At 37.6% G+C, this 16,615-nt stretch overlaps 2 protein-coding genes across 5 annotated transcripts in view; one reads left to right on the top strand and one right to left on the bottom strand.

Annotated features, from left to right (window-relative positions):
• Positions 1 to 997: 997 nt before the first annotated feature.
• On the bottom strand, positions 998 to 9,175 carry mEFG1 (mitochondrial translation elongation factor G 1). Its single transcript, XM_028307817.1, has 11 exons — positions 9,035 to 9,175; positions 8,641 to 8,787; positions 8,060 to 8,379; positions 7,482 to 7,720; positions 6,885 to 7,264; positions 6,282 to 6,520; positions 5,704 to 5,865; positions 4,784 to 4,902; positions 2,803 to 3,015; positions 1,857 to 2,058; positions 998 to 1,194 (listed from the first exon to the last, which is right to left on the bottom strand). The coding sequence occupies exons 1-11, from the start codon at positions 9,107 to 9,109 to the stop codon at positions 1,053 to 1,055; spliced, it is 2,238 nt and encodes a 745-aa protein (XP_028163618.1). The 5' UTR covers positions 9,110 to 9,175; the 3' UTR covers positions 998 to 1,052.
• A 353-nt stretch (positions 9,176 to 9,528) lies between these two features.
• Lrch (Leucine-rich-repeats and calponin homology domain protein) overlaps positions 9,529 to 16,615 on the top strand; it is a 47,533-nt gene continuing 40,446 nt past the window's right edge. For 3 of the 4 annotated variants that reach the window (XR_003656086.1, XR_003656087.1, XM_028307815.1), the window contains exon 1: positions 9,534 to 9,757. Coding sequence is in view for 2 of the 4 variants with exons in the window: in XM_028307815.1 (XP_028163616.1) it covers positions 9,568 to 9,757 (190 nt within the window). In the remaining 2 variants the exon portion in view is untranslated. Of the gene's footprint in view, positions 9,758 to 16,615 lie in introns of all 4 variants that reach the window. The other variant, XM_028307814.1, reaches the window with a different exon arrangement.

Genomic DNA, 16,615 nt, shown 5'->3' on the forward strand with positions numbered 1-16,615 from the left:
ATTTATAGTTACATATTGAATGAGAGTAAAAACGACAAGTTAATTTTGCCGACGAGTGTACTGATACTGCCAAAATTACTAGCCCTTTAACAAAAGATGTTATCATAATATTTGAACCCTATTTCGTCTGAACAAGGTTTGAAATGTAACAAGAAAGGTGATTGTGTGAAAATTACAGATTTTCATAACATAAAGGTCTAAAAACTCTGTTCAGGAAGGTAGAATCTACGAAGTTTTTAAGACAAGTCACATTAATAGAGTGGAATTTGTTTGATTTCTTTTGTTTAAAACAATACATTACGTAATGAGAGAAATTTTAGGTATTTTTTATGTACCGTCGAGCAATTTCCAGTAAAAAGTCAATAAAGTATCCCTAAAAATGCTGTATTTATAGTTCTTAGAACATTATTGCTATAAAATGTGTTTAAATATTTAATTCAGTCCCCAATCCCTTGGAATTTTAGACTTTAGACCTTAGTGGCAAAGGAAGTAGGTGTATATTCACCAAATAGCTAGTAAGATATTTACATTATAAGTACCCAATTATTATTATTGTACCTGGAGCGTTTGTTACGAGGATTTGTATTGTTTTGGACATATTTGTGGAGTGTTATGAATAAATGGATTTTTATAAACGTGCATTATAATATGTGCAATATGTGTGTTTATTTTATTTATCCCATAATCCACTGCATATAGGCCTAATGCAGGTATGCAATTTTGTTGAGCCCGATCATTGACTTATCATGATAAAATATTATCATAATAAAAGTACCTTCATACAAAACACACACTGGTTATAGGTGGCACTTTAGCGGTCTTCACTTAACAAAAGACTGTAAAATACTATAGGTATTTTTTTTATTACTCAGTAACAATAGAATCTTTTAGCCATATCTGATGCCAAAAACAACCCATACTAAGAAAGAATAAGAAATTAATCAGCAATAAAACAATTGATGAATTGGAAATTCGCATATAATTTTACGAGTTAAAATTACCCTTAAAATAAAATTAAATAACAATACCTATTAAGCTAGAGAGTACTAACGTTAGTTTTTCTTCTTCTTTTGGTCTGGGAGGAAGCCCAATTCCTCTTGGTGTTTTCTGATGAGTTGTTCTTGGACATCGGGGAGGCAGGGGGAGTATCTGCTGTATTCCATGCTGAATTCGCCTTTGCCTTGGGTTACAGACCTGGAAAGAAGATAATGATCTAACTTTAGACAGAAAGTAAGAATGATAGATAAGACCAGAATGATTAAAAAGAAAAAACTGAAACTTTATAAAGTAGGTAGGTTACTTTTTATGACATCATGGTGGTGGCAAACCACCATCAATCAATGAGGGCTATCGTTTTTATACTTAACAGTTGGTGGCACCCCTGGCGATTGACAGGACCTTACTCTACAGTGGCGTCATCTTGATCAGTGCAAATGCGATAGTCCTCCTACCACTTTAGCGCTCACCAGTTGGTGCCACTGTCTTCGCTAGCAAATGACAGGACCTTACTCAACAGTGGTGCTAACTGGTGAGCGCTAAAACGATAGCCCTCATTTAAGTTCTCTTAAAGGTTTTGTATGAAAGAATCACAACCACAAGACCTCTAGCAAAAACCTTAACACAAATTCAGTAGTATTTCACTACTATGATAAGATTTTGCCACCATCGTACTATTTCAGAACACCACCAAGTCAATGCCCTCACCTAAATTCCCACACCGTGAAAAACGGCCACCCATCCACATACAGACCAAGCGCAAGGTTGCTTAACTTTCGAAAGCTATTCCCACTCGCGCAAACCAATAGGCTACTTATCTTTCTAGCAGACGTTTGAAAAGTCCCAAGTCTTTCACTCACCTGAGTTCTCCAGCGTATCCAAACATGTTATTCAAAGGCACTTCAGCGTACAAAGTGGTCCAGCCTTCAGCTCCTTCGGTACCGGTAATGATGCCGCCTCTCTTGTTGAGTTGGCCGATGACGACGCCGTGGAATTCATCAGGTAACGTCACTTCGACGAACATGATCGGTTCGAGGACTTGCCAGGCGCCTTCGTCGAATACTGGGAAAAGATGGGTTGATTGGTAATATTTGGTGATAGCCTTCAGATGGGCTTCTTTATTTTTACAAGGAAAATAAATCAAATGTTTGCAATAGTATCAGTATGCTATTACAGAAATAAAAAAAAGATCTCTTTTTATGTTCGGGTTCGATTCCTGGCAGAAAGATTATTAAAACAAGTTTTATGTACAGAAAATTTCACTTTGAGTGCCGATATCTTTCTGATAGGAAACACGTGAAAGGTTTGCTCATTCGTATTAATATCTGCAAAATTATTTCTTTACCACTTTATATGACCTATCTTATCTCATATAGGGCCGCGCATGAGCGCAATGCACGTCAACCCGTCGGAACCTAACCTAATACGACTCAATGATGTTATGTAAATTTGTACGCCGACCTTGGGCCAAACATAGTGATACCGACTTAATTTTTAACACCTGTAATATGTTATTTACCTATGTTCCACAAATAAACGAATTTGATTTGATTTGATTTGGAATCTTTTGTGCTTCCCTTACCTTTATTCCCTATCATCCGCAAAAATCCAATCCATAAAGTGGAACAAGTGCTTGGGTGAGAGGGACCTATAATCCTTGGATTCCTTGGTGCCGGATAAGCCGACCCCAGGAGACCCTAAATGACCTAAATAGGACTTATGTCTGACCTATCTGAGAGTTGACATGGGTTACCCATGTCATCTTCTAAACTCTAAACAACAAACAAAGATTATCAAATCTCTTACCATCTTTAACAGCTCCTTTAGCCGCCAAGAAGAAAGCCAATTCACTAGAGTCCACAATATGGTGAGCACCGTCTTGTAACCTGAACTTTACTCCGGAGATCTTGTGACCAGTTAGGTAGCCTTTTTGACAGGTGTCTAAGAAACCACGCTCGACACCAGGTATGAAAGGCTTCGGGATATTCGTGCCCACTGTTTCGTCGGAGAATTCTAGCACTGGAAAGTAGAGTAGGCATAATATTATTATAATAGCCATAATATTATTTAACCCTTAATAAAGCTGTGGCAATATAGTTGCCACCTTAAATTCACCTTACACTCTTGTTTAAGGTCTAAAAACAATGAAAAATTTCGACTGGCCTTGCCTTATTAAGGGTTAAATGTGAATAATACATTTTTAACCATATTAAAATACCACAGTTTTAACCTGAATGTAGCGCCATCGATGTAACATGCTATATACTTTGCGCTAGAATATTTTTTTTGTCGTGATTTCGCATTACAAAGTCAATGGGAGAGTAGAATAGGGGGGAAGACCCCCATTTTCCCCGTGGATGTCGTAATATCACCCGTATTCACAAACGATTTTTCTTTCGCCACAGCGCCAGCTAGCCCCAAAGTAAGCAACTTAATGCTTGTGTTATGGGTGCTAGCTTAACGGATATACTACTTATATACTTTTTTTTTAAATACATATATTTATTTTTTTATATACATAGTAACACCCAGACCCGTCACAGAAATTAAAATTCATCACTTCAATTTCTGCCCGGCCGGGAATCGAACCCGGGACCTCTCGGCAAAGTAGTCCGTTCTGAACCACTACACCAAACGGCCGACAAATAGGCGACTAAGAGAAGAGTAAAGCTTCAAGCACACCAACGCGTGCAGTTCGCCATCGCAGGCGCGATGAAAGGCCAATGACAGGTCGCGTGAACTGTCATCAGGTCGCGTGAACTGTCACAGGTCGCGCATTCACCTTTTCGTGAATTTCGTGGTAGTTTCCGTTACTCTGCCACGAAATGCTGGAATAATATACCACCGCCTTTTAAAAATTGTCACACGTTAAATTGTTGAATANTCGAAACATATAGATGTTAAGTATTACTTTATAAGGGAAAAAGTTGAACTGGGTTTAGTTAAAATTAATTATGTTCCAAGCAATTGTCAATTAGCAGACATTTTGACTAAAGCGCTGCCCACTCAAACTTTTGCATATCTCAGAGATCAGATTTTAGATAGAGTTGAATAATTTTTGTTTGATATTAGTTTGAAGGATTTAAATTTTAGTGGGAGTGTTGAATATAAAAAAGTAAGAAAATTTAACTTTATGGTTTATGTTTGTTATGGCAACATTGACGGCCATTTTTTTTCATTCTAATTCGTCTTCTTGCGTGTGTCATGTATATCGAAGTAAATAAAACAAGTTTTCTGTTATTGAACTACTAACAGTACTGATTTTCATTGAAGAAGCCTATATTCCAATATAAATTCTTTTAAATTAAATTACAAAAAGTATCTTTTAAACCTTCAAAAGCACACATAATAGCATTATAGACTAAGAGCTAGTGAACGCCAGACCTACGTCATTTTATAAAAGCTGAAAGTTTGTCAGCGTATGCTCCCAATATAGGATATAATGTTGGTAAATTATGGAGTTTGGGTCGTGGTGGCTTTGGGAGCTACCCTAAAAAAACTGTCTGGCAAGGAGTTGGAACTGTCAAAACTGTTTGGCATACATAAAAATCAGATTTTGCACAAACTTGACTACCTACTTGCATCGAATAAATATTTTTCTTTCTTTCTTTCTTTTCACTTTTCACGTCATTGGCCTTTGATCGCGCCGGCGATGGCGATCTGCGCGCGTTGGTGTGTTTGAAGCTTAAGCAATATGTGAAATCTTCCATTTGATTTGCCTCTGGCAATAAATTAGAGAAGGTGGCGTTCTTGCACTGGAAACTGATGATGATGACAATGAACTTACCAGTATTTTGCTGTGGCGGCAACGGCTCCATAATACCGATGACTCTGGCGTACTGACCCGCACCTCCAGACTGTTTCTTGTGAAGGTAGTCGAACGAGCAAGGCGACATCATGGTTTCTCTAAAAGAGTATTAGAAAATAAGTGATTAAAATGTTTCGTTACTAAAGATATTTTAAAATTTCAATGTTACTAACAGGTTTAAAAATTTAACAGGCAAAGTAAGATTACAAATTTTATTTTTGAAGCGCATGACCGGTCGTTATGGAAATCCTTGGGGGAGGCCTTTGTCCAGCAGTGGACGTCAATGGCTGAAACGAACGAACGACCTAACCTAACTTGACCTTTTTCTATTATATTCTACTAGCTGACCCGGCGAACTTTGTTCCGCCTTAATGGCAATAAATAAGCAGACTTTTTTAAAGTTTCGAACGGGATAAAAAGTATCCTATGTCCTTCTCCTGGCTCTAAACTACCTCCCTGACAATTTTCAGCTAAATCGGTTCAGCCGTTCTTGAGTTATAAGTGGAGTAACTAACACGACTTTCTTTTATATATATAGATTTAATTTAGAATAGAATGGAAAAACATTTATTTAGCCTATCATCTAAGTATATCTTCACTTCAAACATAAAATATCAAAAAAGCACTTTGCGTACTTGTACGCCTATCATACCACCAGTCTCATTCTTCAGATCTTAATAAAATATACCACAAAATTTATTATCTAAGTGAGCTGCCACACTGGCGAATTGCAAGCGTTATCAAAGCGGATCGGCGACGCAACGAACACGCCGCGTCTTCGCAGAAAAAACGCTTGTAATCCGCCAGTGTGGCAAGGCCCTTATACATGAAAAAATAATTAAAAACAAATGAATAAACTAACATAGGCATGAAATTAAAAACAAATGAATAAAACTAACCTAAAAGCTACTTTGGGTTTGCCGAGTTCCACAGGACAGTTGTACTCTCTCTCCATTCTCTGCGCGTATATTTCCAGATGCAGCTCTCCCATGCCAGAGACAATGGTTTCCTTGTTGTCTGGGTCGTAGCGGAATTGGAATGTGGGGTCTTCTTTGGTGAACCTGGAAAGAAATAGTTCAGTATTTGTAAAAATCCGAAAGTAAACTCTTGGCTCCAAAACTTTTGGTATAGAGGTATGTGTAACTTAGAGCAGAATATAGAGGTTTTTAGCTCTGATAACTCATTCCAGAACAACGGCCATTATCTTGACTTTCAGAGCGTTAAGGGTCAGGCTACATTTGAGCGGCGCTGCACGGCACGGCACATAGCCTTAAAATATATTATTTTATTAAAGATGATGTGTTTTGCTTTAGAGCGGCGTTGCAGCAAGCATCGCTGCATAGTAAGTGAAGTGCAGCGCTGTGCCACGCTATTTAAGTGCATTCCAACCTTTAAGATATGTCTACAGTGTATCTACACAAGCCTCATTATTGTTTGGCACACTAAAAGTACCAAGTTATTCAGACAGTACACTCACCTCGCAACAGCTTTGGAGAAGTTATCGCGGTCCTTGTTATTCTTAGGCTTGATAGCCATAGACACAACGGGATCCGGCACGTGTATCGACTCCATAGACAAGTCCAGCTTGCTGTCGTTGACGAATGTGTCTCCAGACGCGCAATCGACGCCAAACAACGCGAAAATGTCGCCGGCGAACACTTCATTCACTTCTTCCATGTTGTTTGAGTGCATTCGGACTAAGCGAGAGATTTTGACCTAGAACAATGTTAATATTAAACTAGTCATATAAAGGAGGGGGAGTTTAAAGAGACCATAAATGCATGCATGGTTTACTCAGAAAACAATTAGGTACATAAATAACCTTTATGAGCATACAAAAAAATATTAATGGAAACATAAATTTTTTTCAATGGTCATACAAGCAAGACAGTTCAGTGTTGCCAGTAATAAATGGGTGTGAGAAAAACGTGTTATGCTTTTGCTAAGATATCTTTCAGATAGACTTAGAATGGGTGTAGCCATATAGATTCTAGTCCTAAATATGAATAACAAAACTACTCGGACAAAAGTCAATAATCATGATCAAAATGGATGACACAGAATTTGTTCAGTAACTTACTCTTTTACTGGTCCTAGCATTGTAAATGTAATCCCCTCTCTTCAACATTCCTTGGTAACACCTCAGGTACGTCAGCTGTCCAAACTTGCTGACCTCCAGTTTAAAAGCTAACCCAACAAATGGCTTCTTATCGTTTCTAGCAGGATCTAAGATTATGTTTTCACCCCCACCCTCTTTCTTTTCATTCACTATAGCTGTATTTTCTACTTCTCCTGGATGTGGGAGGTAGTCTAGTACAGCGTCTAAGAGGGGCTGGACTCCTTTGTTTTTCAACGCAGTGCCCAGTAGGACTGGAGTGAATGAGCGCTTGAGAACCGTTCTGCGAACAGCTTGCTTGATGTCAGAAACTGTGGGGGTTTTTTCTTCAAGGAATAATTCACCTGCAACCACAGAAATAAATTCATTTTAAAATCATGTAGGACAAAGCAAGTACAGCCAAAAGCACATCAAACTTTAAAGTTTTGTTGAAAAATAGCCCATGTTACAATGTCATAAGACTTCACAATGTTCAAATTGATGTGCTGTCATTTGTACAATTTAAATTATTTCCAACTTTTAGAAAAGGCAATAAATAATATTTAAACTTTTCTATCTTACCAAGCGTTTCATCTACGTTTGAAAGATGTTCAATCAGCTCATGCTTCTTATCTTTCACTTCCGCTCGCCTGTCCTGAGGTATCTCGTCATATCTGATCTTTTCACCATAATCACCATCGAAGTAAACAGCTCTCTCTTCAACAAGATCTAAAATCCCTTGGCACTCCTTTTCCAGACCAATGGGCAAGTGGAGGAAGGCAGCATTGTGATTCATTTTGGAACGCAATTGTTTTAACACCCTGGAATACATTATACATCAAAAGTAAGGTGGCTGAGCAGATAGAATTTCGTCCAATATCCCAAGCTACCCATCAGGGTAGCTACCCTGATGGGTAGCTTGGGATATTGGACCCATCATTATATTCATTATACCCAGCTGGGTATAATGAATATAATGATGGGTAGTTTAGGGTTATTGTATGATATTCTATCTACTCGGCAAACGGACTTTAGTGCCAAAGTGCTGAAAAGTATCATTGTGGCCATTTTAATAGCCATTTTGGCTATATTTTATCAAACAATAGGATTGAATAATTAATTATGTCGGAACATCATAGTATTTGAAATATTGATATTACCTTTCCGGATTTGAGCCCATTCTGTCCAACTTATTTATAAACGCTAGACATGGTACACTGTACCGTTTCATCTGCCTATTCACTGTCAAAGTTTGACTCTGTACTCCACCAACTGCACAGAGGACTAGAATTGCTCCGTCCAAGACTCTCAAAGCTCTCTCGACTTCAACGGTAAAGTCCACATGTCCTGGAGTGTCGATGATGTTGATGTTATGGTCCTTCCATATTGTGTATGTGGCCGCAGATTGTATAGTAATTCCCCTTTGGCGTTCAAGTTCCATTGAGTCCATTACAGCGCCAACATTGTCTTTTCCTTTGACCTATAATTTAATTATGAATGACTTCATAAATGTAAAAAAATTAGTAACAAAAGATGCCAATGTGTGTGTTCCATAATAAGGGACCCTAATTGGAATAACCATAACTTTTTGATGCACTGAACTAAACATTATGTGAAGCAGATAAATAAAAAATAATTACAGTAAAAAGGTTGTTTGAAATAATTACATTTATTTATAAATTTATCATTTTCCATGTCTAGAGATGATTTAGAATATAATTAACTCAATAATTCTACTTACCTCATGCATAGAATCAATCCTGCCCGTATAAAACAGTATCCGCTCTGTCAGTGTGGTTTTTCCAGAGTCAATGTGAGCAGAAATTCCAATGTTACGAATCCTTTCCAGTTGCTTGTGTTCAGCATATTTGACGTATGATGAATAGGCCTGAAAAGATAATAATGTACTAAAAATTTCAGAAAATTAACCCACTTGGAAATATGTTTAAAAACCTATTAATATATTTTAGACGAGTCCTTTTCAGCAGGAATATTGTAGAGAATCACTTTAATATACGGGAAATCAGTCAGAACTCTAATTTACTTCAATACATTAAGATTTGTTTATGATATTACGTAAAGATTTATTAATGATTTCATGAAACTTAATTATTAAAAAACTATAAGTTACCTACCTCAATTTGTCCCAAGTTCAGCTTTCCGGTGTTTTTTAATGTGTTTACTGCGCGTATTATGTTAAATATAGTCATTTTGGTAATTTAATAAATTAAATATCACAGAACAAAACTTCTCATTTCTATTGAGAATCTAAAAGAGGTTAGCATAGAGAAAAGTAATACATAGGGAGGTTAGAATGAACGAATGGACTGGAAAATCGTGAATGTGACATTGACATTTTGTCTTTTTTATATTGTCAGAATTTATTACGCAAAGAATAAAATTAAACAAATCGATAATTTCAACTATGCACAGCACCGTAATAAAATAATGGCCATCTAATGCAATCTCTATGCATGCATTTTAGTTACACACCTTTTTTCATTTAGTCTCTTGAAAAAGTATGATTTCACATATTGCCTGCAACATAAGCCACAGACAACTTTCATTTATCCGTGGAACGTGAAGTTAGCAGCATTCCAGTCAGCCAATGAAATGGTTCTGTTTATTCATAGACAAAAAAGTCAGTTTCGTTTTGACCTGATGGAATATGGCCGTGTTGGGGCCGTGCGTGAGTGTAAATATGAATGGGCACAATAATATTCACAGTCAGTTAACAAAATCGTTAGAAAGAATTTTAGAAGATGCTTATTTGAGTGGTGAATTAAAATTAAGTGGACGTAAGTTGCGAGACTTCCCGAAACCAGTGAAATATGACTTGAGTGACACAGTTGTGGCTGGTAAGTCTGCGTTTATAAATAAATCGTACTGTATTTCTGTAGTATTTACAGGTAGTAAATGTTTACTACTACTACATATCATCCGTATGTACACCTTAGTTGAGTATTTACTATCGTTTTATTCATTTCTAGAGTTCGAGGTACTTTGTTTATTTGCCGGCATGTATCCGCGTCCCGCATGTTTGAACATCGATCGAGAGATCAATCATAGAAAACTAAATATCTGCAATACAGCTGTTATTTTAAATCATGTTAGGACAATTATTTAGTAACTATGTTTTATATCTCAGTACCTTTTAGTCAAACTAACTTTGAATAATCTTCATCATTACAAGAATGGTGAAAGTTTTCAAGATTTTAGTAAGATTTATTAAGAAACTTTTGGAAGAGAGATGTTGTCTTGATAAAGGAAGTTCGAACGCAGGCCAATTCTTGGAAACCAGTAAGTAAACTGTTCTGAAGATGAATGTTCCACCATCAATGATAGCATCAATATTTAGGTATTTACCTGTATTACCAACAATACAAATTAAAAATTTCTTTACTTAGTTAGATTACCAATATGTAACTAGATTTCTGAATAAGTTATTTTCAATGAATTACACCAATTAAATAACTAAACTACCTCACTCTTCTGCTTTCCAAATTTAGTCTTTACAAGGCTAATTTGCTCTGTACTGTAAATGTCCATAAAACATTTTTTTTAAAATGTTTCATCCTATCTTGATTTAGATCCCCTTAAAAGATACATAATAGGCTATATGTACATATAGTCAAAGTGGGTGGTTGCGGAGAGTTGAGGGGTTGGGGTGGCACGAGCCTCGCTGATCGCTGAATGTCCGTCCGCTATGTCTAGATAATTAAATTGGGAACTTTAGCCATTGGATGTTTGTACATGAGCTTGTTTGCTTTCAATTAAAGTGATCCAATTAAACTTTGGTATCATTAATACTGTTCAAACAAGGCTGATAAGTAATTTTCGATTTAGTATGCCCTTTGCCCACTTTGGGATACACAAAAATCTTTTAAATGGTTCTTTAATTAGGTAGTAATTGCTACATTATTTAAACCTTAAGTGTACCAACTAAAAATATTGCTGCAATAATGTCTCATTTACATTTCTTGATTGTCTTTGATCATTGTTTTTGTCAAAAATGGTAAATCTACATCTAGCCATTTAGTCAAAGACCTACCTGTATTGCCATTGTTCTTTACTTACTTAATTAAGGTCCTATGTCCTCTTTGCCATTGTTTTAAATAATACATTAACTAATTATAATATTATTTCAATAGTTTTTATCCAGTGATATTATCTAAAGCTACATGAAAACAGGCAACATTTTGGGACATCAAATGATCATAATAAAGTCGTGGGCGTCATTCTCCATCGTAACTGACGACCAAGCCCTTTCTCACAACTGTCTCTTCGAAGTTTGTTTATCTCCATGCTAACTGAAAAAACATCTGGAGAAGTAGAACTACACACTTGTGTATGAAATACTGTTCAAAATTTATGCTGTGTTATTGTTAGAACGAAGTAGGTGATGGTGCTGTCATTCCTAGTTTGTTTATGTGCGTTTCTTCACACGTGCAAGGATATTTTAATGTCATATTTGGCTTAAAAATAGTCGAAAACTGTAGAATCTAAATTTTAGCACAAGATAAGAGCATCTGCCGTTTATATGCGCGCACGCATCTTATCGAAACAGCTGCATAATGCTTCCTAATATTTGCACCTGACGAAATTATAACGAGAGCAATATTATGCAAATTTTTTTCATTTTTTACGAAAAAAGTAACAGCATGGCCAGCTGCAGGGTTATACAAAGTCATTTGTATAAACATCGCGCGGTTTCACAAAATGCAAGTGTGAAACTGTGAAGCTCAGTGAAAGCAGGCACGATTTCTTGGTTTCCTCTTCCAAAAATACAGGCCTTATTATTAACATTGTTGTTAGTAATTTGCATTTACGTAGGTAGATCTTTTTGTCTTGATAAACTGCCCTTTAATCAAAGGGAAGACTATTAAATTACTTTGATTCTAGACATACCTAATTATGCTTTCTCATTTAGGCCATGGTGAATGTACAGACGACAGCACATCAAACTAAACACAATGGCGTCTTGTCTGATGGCCTATTCCTTCTATTTCTACCTATTCTTTCTATTTAAGTTACTCCAACTTAAATAGGAAGAATAGGTAGTTAAACCGTGCGCCGTATGTGCATGTTTGTTTCCAGAACAAAGTCCCCTATTATCCGATCGATTGTAGTTCAACGATCACCGTTAGAGTTCATGGCACAAGCATAAGACGTCCCCGTCAATCTAATTATACCATTGATCTGTCGTATGCTATCGAGTGTGAGAACACGAAGCATTGTCTTCTAACACACTTAATAAAGAACGCAACCTTAAAATGCTTAGGCAAACCTTTTAGTGAAACCACTCCGAAATCAAATGGATTTACGACTCTATCCTAAGCTCTTGGGCCAACAACCGTGATGCCATGTCTGCATTTTCAAGAGAAGCTAGAAAAAATCAAGCAAGGTTGTGGTGCCATGACGATTATACTCAGGAACGTAGAAAATCAGTCTGTGATCCGAAAATACTTCCAAGAGTTTTAAGTGAAAAAAAAAACTCTTCAGAAGACCGATCTAAATCCTTTGAATCTTTTTGATGATAAATGGGGACATGCACTGGTGGCACCCACTCATAGAATAGACAACCTTTCATCCTGAATGGTAACTTTCTTACGTCCCGGATCAAAATTACTGCAAGGCAAGACCATAAGACTGCTAAAGCTTTGATTCTAAATTGAATTGCCAAAGGCTGTAGCGTGTAGCTGAGTCATACTGTAAGTACTGTCTAGAGGAGGGCCTTGCGAAGTTACAAGGTTCCTATATTACGTATGCCGTTCGTAGCGCCTCAATAAGTATGGCTTACGGATTCAAAGCTAACGTGGTACTAGACGAAATTAACCTCGAAGTTTTTTCTGTCATTTTCTGCTACTTTAGTTCAAGAATATCGTAAAGATCTCCTTATCCAAAATATCGGAAAAGAAAAATACCTTTTTGAGGTTTACCTTATAGGCCAGTAGAATTAAACACAAAAATTGATTAAATCGGAAATAATTCCTACAAAAGATTTTTTTGCTTTAATGGCTTCATTGGTTGCCCATTAAGACTCTCCTAAGTTTTCGACTTCGACGGAGTTGTGCTTAAGTGGTGGGGGCCCCCGAAAGCGGCGTTTTTTCGGTTTTCCGGTTATACCGCGTAAAGGACTTACCCTATCGAAAAGTGGTCTTCATGACGGTTAAAGGGCACTTAATCCTGAATTGAATAAGACCAAATTCATATGTTTTGGACAAACCGTTCTCGCGCTAAAGTTCGGCAAAGTAGAAAATATACGTATAATTAATGACCCTCTCCACGTCCAATGGTTTGTTACCCACAGGCTTCCAAGTCTTGAAAAGGGCCACCTCAACCAGTGTAACCCTATCAAGGCTTACGAGCTTGATGCGCCTATCCTTGTTCGTCCCAGCCGTTCCTTAACTGCGGTTGCTGCACCTCTTCCTGACACTCTCCTGAACGACTCTGTGTTACCTAATGTGGCTGCCTCTCTTCCTTGTACCCTCCTGTACGATTGCATTGCTTAGCTATATGCCTGGTCCAAGGTTCGACGCCACAAAATCAACTTCGTACGCGTGAAAATAGTTTAAATACTATTTCCCGTGCTTGCAACATTTTTCTTTACTGCTTCGCCTCTATTAGTCGTAGAGTGATTGTATATATCCTATAGCCTTCCTCAATGTATGAGCTATTCAACACAAAAATAATGATTTCAATCAAACTAGTAATTCTTGAGATTAGCGCGTTCAAACAAACAAACAAAAAACTCTTCAGCGTTTTAATATGAACTTGTTGTTGTTGATTTTTGGCGTCGAATCTTAGACCAGGCATACGGCTAGGCAACGTAGTCATGCAAGAGGATATAAGGAAGAGGGGCAGCCACAGTAGGTAACACAGAGTCGTTCAGGTGAGTGTCAGGAAGAGGTGCAGCAACCGCAGTTAAGGAACGCTGGGACGAACAAGGATAGGCGCATCAAGCTCGTAAGCCTTGATAGGGTTACACTGGTTGAGGTGGCCCTTTTCAAGACTTGGAAGCCTGTGGGTAACAAACCATTGGACGTGGAGAGGGTCATTAATTATACGTATATTTTCTACTTTGCCGAACTTTAGCGCGAGAACGGTTTGTCCAAAACATATGAATTTGGTCTTATTCAATGCAGGATTGAGTGCCCTTCAACCGTCATGAAGACCACTTTTTGATAGGGTAAAAGTCCTTTACGCGGTATAACCGGAAAACCGAAAAAATGCCTCTTTCGGGGGCCCCCACAACTTAAGCACAACTCCGTCGAAGTCGAAAACTTAGAAGAGTCTTAATGGGCAACCAATGAAGCCATTAAAACAATAAAATCTTTTGTAGGAATTATTTCCGATTTAAAAGCTAATTCTACTGGACTATTAGGGGCTCAGGTGTAACTACGTGGTATTGTTGTTATGATCGCCTAATGATGTCATTGCTAAGATCTTTTTTTAATTGCAAATGTCATTAAACATATTTTTAATATTACTCCATACACGGTAGATCACGACCACCTGCAGAATAATGGTTCCATGTATGGCAGGAATCACCATGAATAAGTACACATAAGGATATTGTTACTTCCTCAAGCCGATTTAAATGGAAAACTCTATTTACTTGATACGGGAGCATCAATATTTATTTTGCTTTTCATTATAAGAAAGTTCAAATCATATTGTAGAAGATTGGAAACGTCCTTTCTAGAAATAATGCTAGTTTGCTAAGTATGGCAACGACTATTAATCAATACCAGCAATAACATTATAAAAGAGAAACCAGCTGTTAACAATAAATTGCAAAAATCTTCTATGAAATTGCTAAAGAAAACTATCAATTGCATTATTAAACCGCGAACCTCATTCGAATCTAGTTGGAAAGCTGACTAGCGCCTTTTATGTGACGAAAGTAGCAATTATATCTAACTAGAGTAACAATCTTATCGACGCATCTTATCGCGCGATAAGTCTGGGCGTGGTGCATCAAAAACATAGTTCTTTGTGTCTCTACGTCAATTACTCCATAGTTGGATGAAGTCATTAACTATCTACAAATTGCTTCTTATCCAATCACCCAATTTGTGGAACATTCGTCGAACTGCGGAAATCGTTGTGCGCAGTAGAGTAGAGACTGGTTATACCTATCTATGTAGTCGATTCAATATTGTCCAATTACTATTCTTCCATCCACCCGAATACAACGCCTGTGAGCCACACGCTTCTTCTTTCATTCTTGCAGCTCAGTCTGACCCAGGACCGTGCATTAGCAACAGTTCTGTCTGCCTATCTTGTTTTTATTTGACCTCTTGTCAAAGTCAAGATATCTTAAATATTTACTTAAGTAAATAAATCATCTTCCTCTGTCAGTTGTTGTAATTGCAATCTTATCACATTATAAGTTGTTCCCCGAGATTCCTCTCATCTAAGTTCATAGCTTCTCGTTATAATTCACTTCCCTCTTCAATAATGATTGCATTTACGCTTCCATCCACGTATGAAACCTATACTTTATATTAGTTTACCGCAGAAAGGCGCAATAATAGCGACAGGTGCACCGGCGTGCTCGGCCGAGCGTCGCACGGATACGGGGGGACGATAACAAACCAGGTAATTCCAGTCCACTGCCTACACAGTTTGCAGTGAAAAAGGACAATATCAACCTTAAAGCCATACATTTTGACCCAAACAAACCGCTTGCAAAGCCTTTCAAAAGGAACTATTTGAACGCAATTAAAATGAGGCAACAAGTGGCGTTACCAACTAACTGCGTCATACAGTTATGTTGGAGCCCCTTCCTACGATTCCCTTTTCAATGGTGACTGACGTCAAGCAGGTAACGTTGCCTTTTTTGTGTAGGCGGACGAGTGGGAGTCGCATTAGAAAAAAAAAGTAAACAAACAAGATGAACGAGACGTAGAAATGTTTGGATATGTAACAGATCCTTTTAAGGGTGGCTTTTAACGGAGGTAAAATTATCCCTGTGCCCTTTTTCTCAGGCGATATTTTTACAAGGATACATGGTTCGAGCGTTACGATAGGTACTAGAATGCATCGCACGCTTTCAATTTTCCATTTCGCTGCTTCGTTAACCTGAGCGCTCATGGTCAATTGAACCAAAAGGTTAGCAAACTTGGTGTAATAGAGTACCTATTTAGAATATTCATACGTATATCTACATCTGATTTGGGTCTGCCTAATGAAACCCTCCATAGTTTTGGCGAAGCTGAGTTTTACAATACATCATTCTTATTCGAGGTTCATACTTCGGTCTGGCTGCCAAGAATACTGATCGACATTATCCGGCCTCTGATGATAGTACAGTTGTTGTCTAAGAACAAAGACTGGCTGCTGGCCTTCTTATTCAGTCGGTTAATGTTCTGCTGTAATGAATTAGTATGCAGGTGGTGGTGAGCTTCCTTTGCAATCACGCCTCGCCATGTCTCATTGAATTTACATAGGTAGGCTTGCTGTGTATTTGCTTTTTTGCCAGCCTAGCAGTTTCCGTTCTGCATTATGCAGTATGTAGTACGGTTTATGCTATGATTATTCCAAGGAGAAACATATTTCATTGAAACGATGCTGCTAGATGTAAAAGTGAATCCCAAGCAGCGTCGCTGTTGACCCAGACATTTTTTTTTACTGTTATAATTAATTACATAGTCCCTACTAAACTTTTCATACCAAGCAGAGCTTGTACTATGGCGATTAGATAACGTATT

Source organism: Ostrinia furnacalis, unplaced genomic scaffold, assembly GCF_004193835.3.
Source record: "Ostrinia furnacalis isolate ACB-3 unplaced genomic scaffold, ASM419383v2 OfSCF2350, whole genome shotgun sequence".
Lineage (NCBI taxonomy): Eukaryota > Metazoa > Arthropoda > Insecta > Lepidoptera > Crambidae > Ostrinia > Ostrinia furnacalis.

Bases quoted from the DNA above. Each gene is read 5' to 3' on its own strand.
- mEFG1 (XM_028307817.1), bottom strand. From the start codon at position 9,109: ATGACTATATTTAACATAATACGCGCAGTAAACACATTAAAAAACACC. The intron at 7,265-7,481 runs GTAAGATAGAAA...CTGTGGTTGCAG, and splicing joins AAACGTAGATGAAACGCTTG to GTGAATTATTCCTTGAAGAA. The intron at 4,903-5,703 runs GTTAGTTTTATT...ATACTCTTTTAG, and splicing joins AAACCCAAAGTAGCTTTTAG to AGAAACCATGATGTCGCCTT.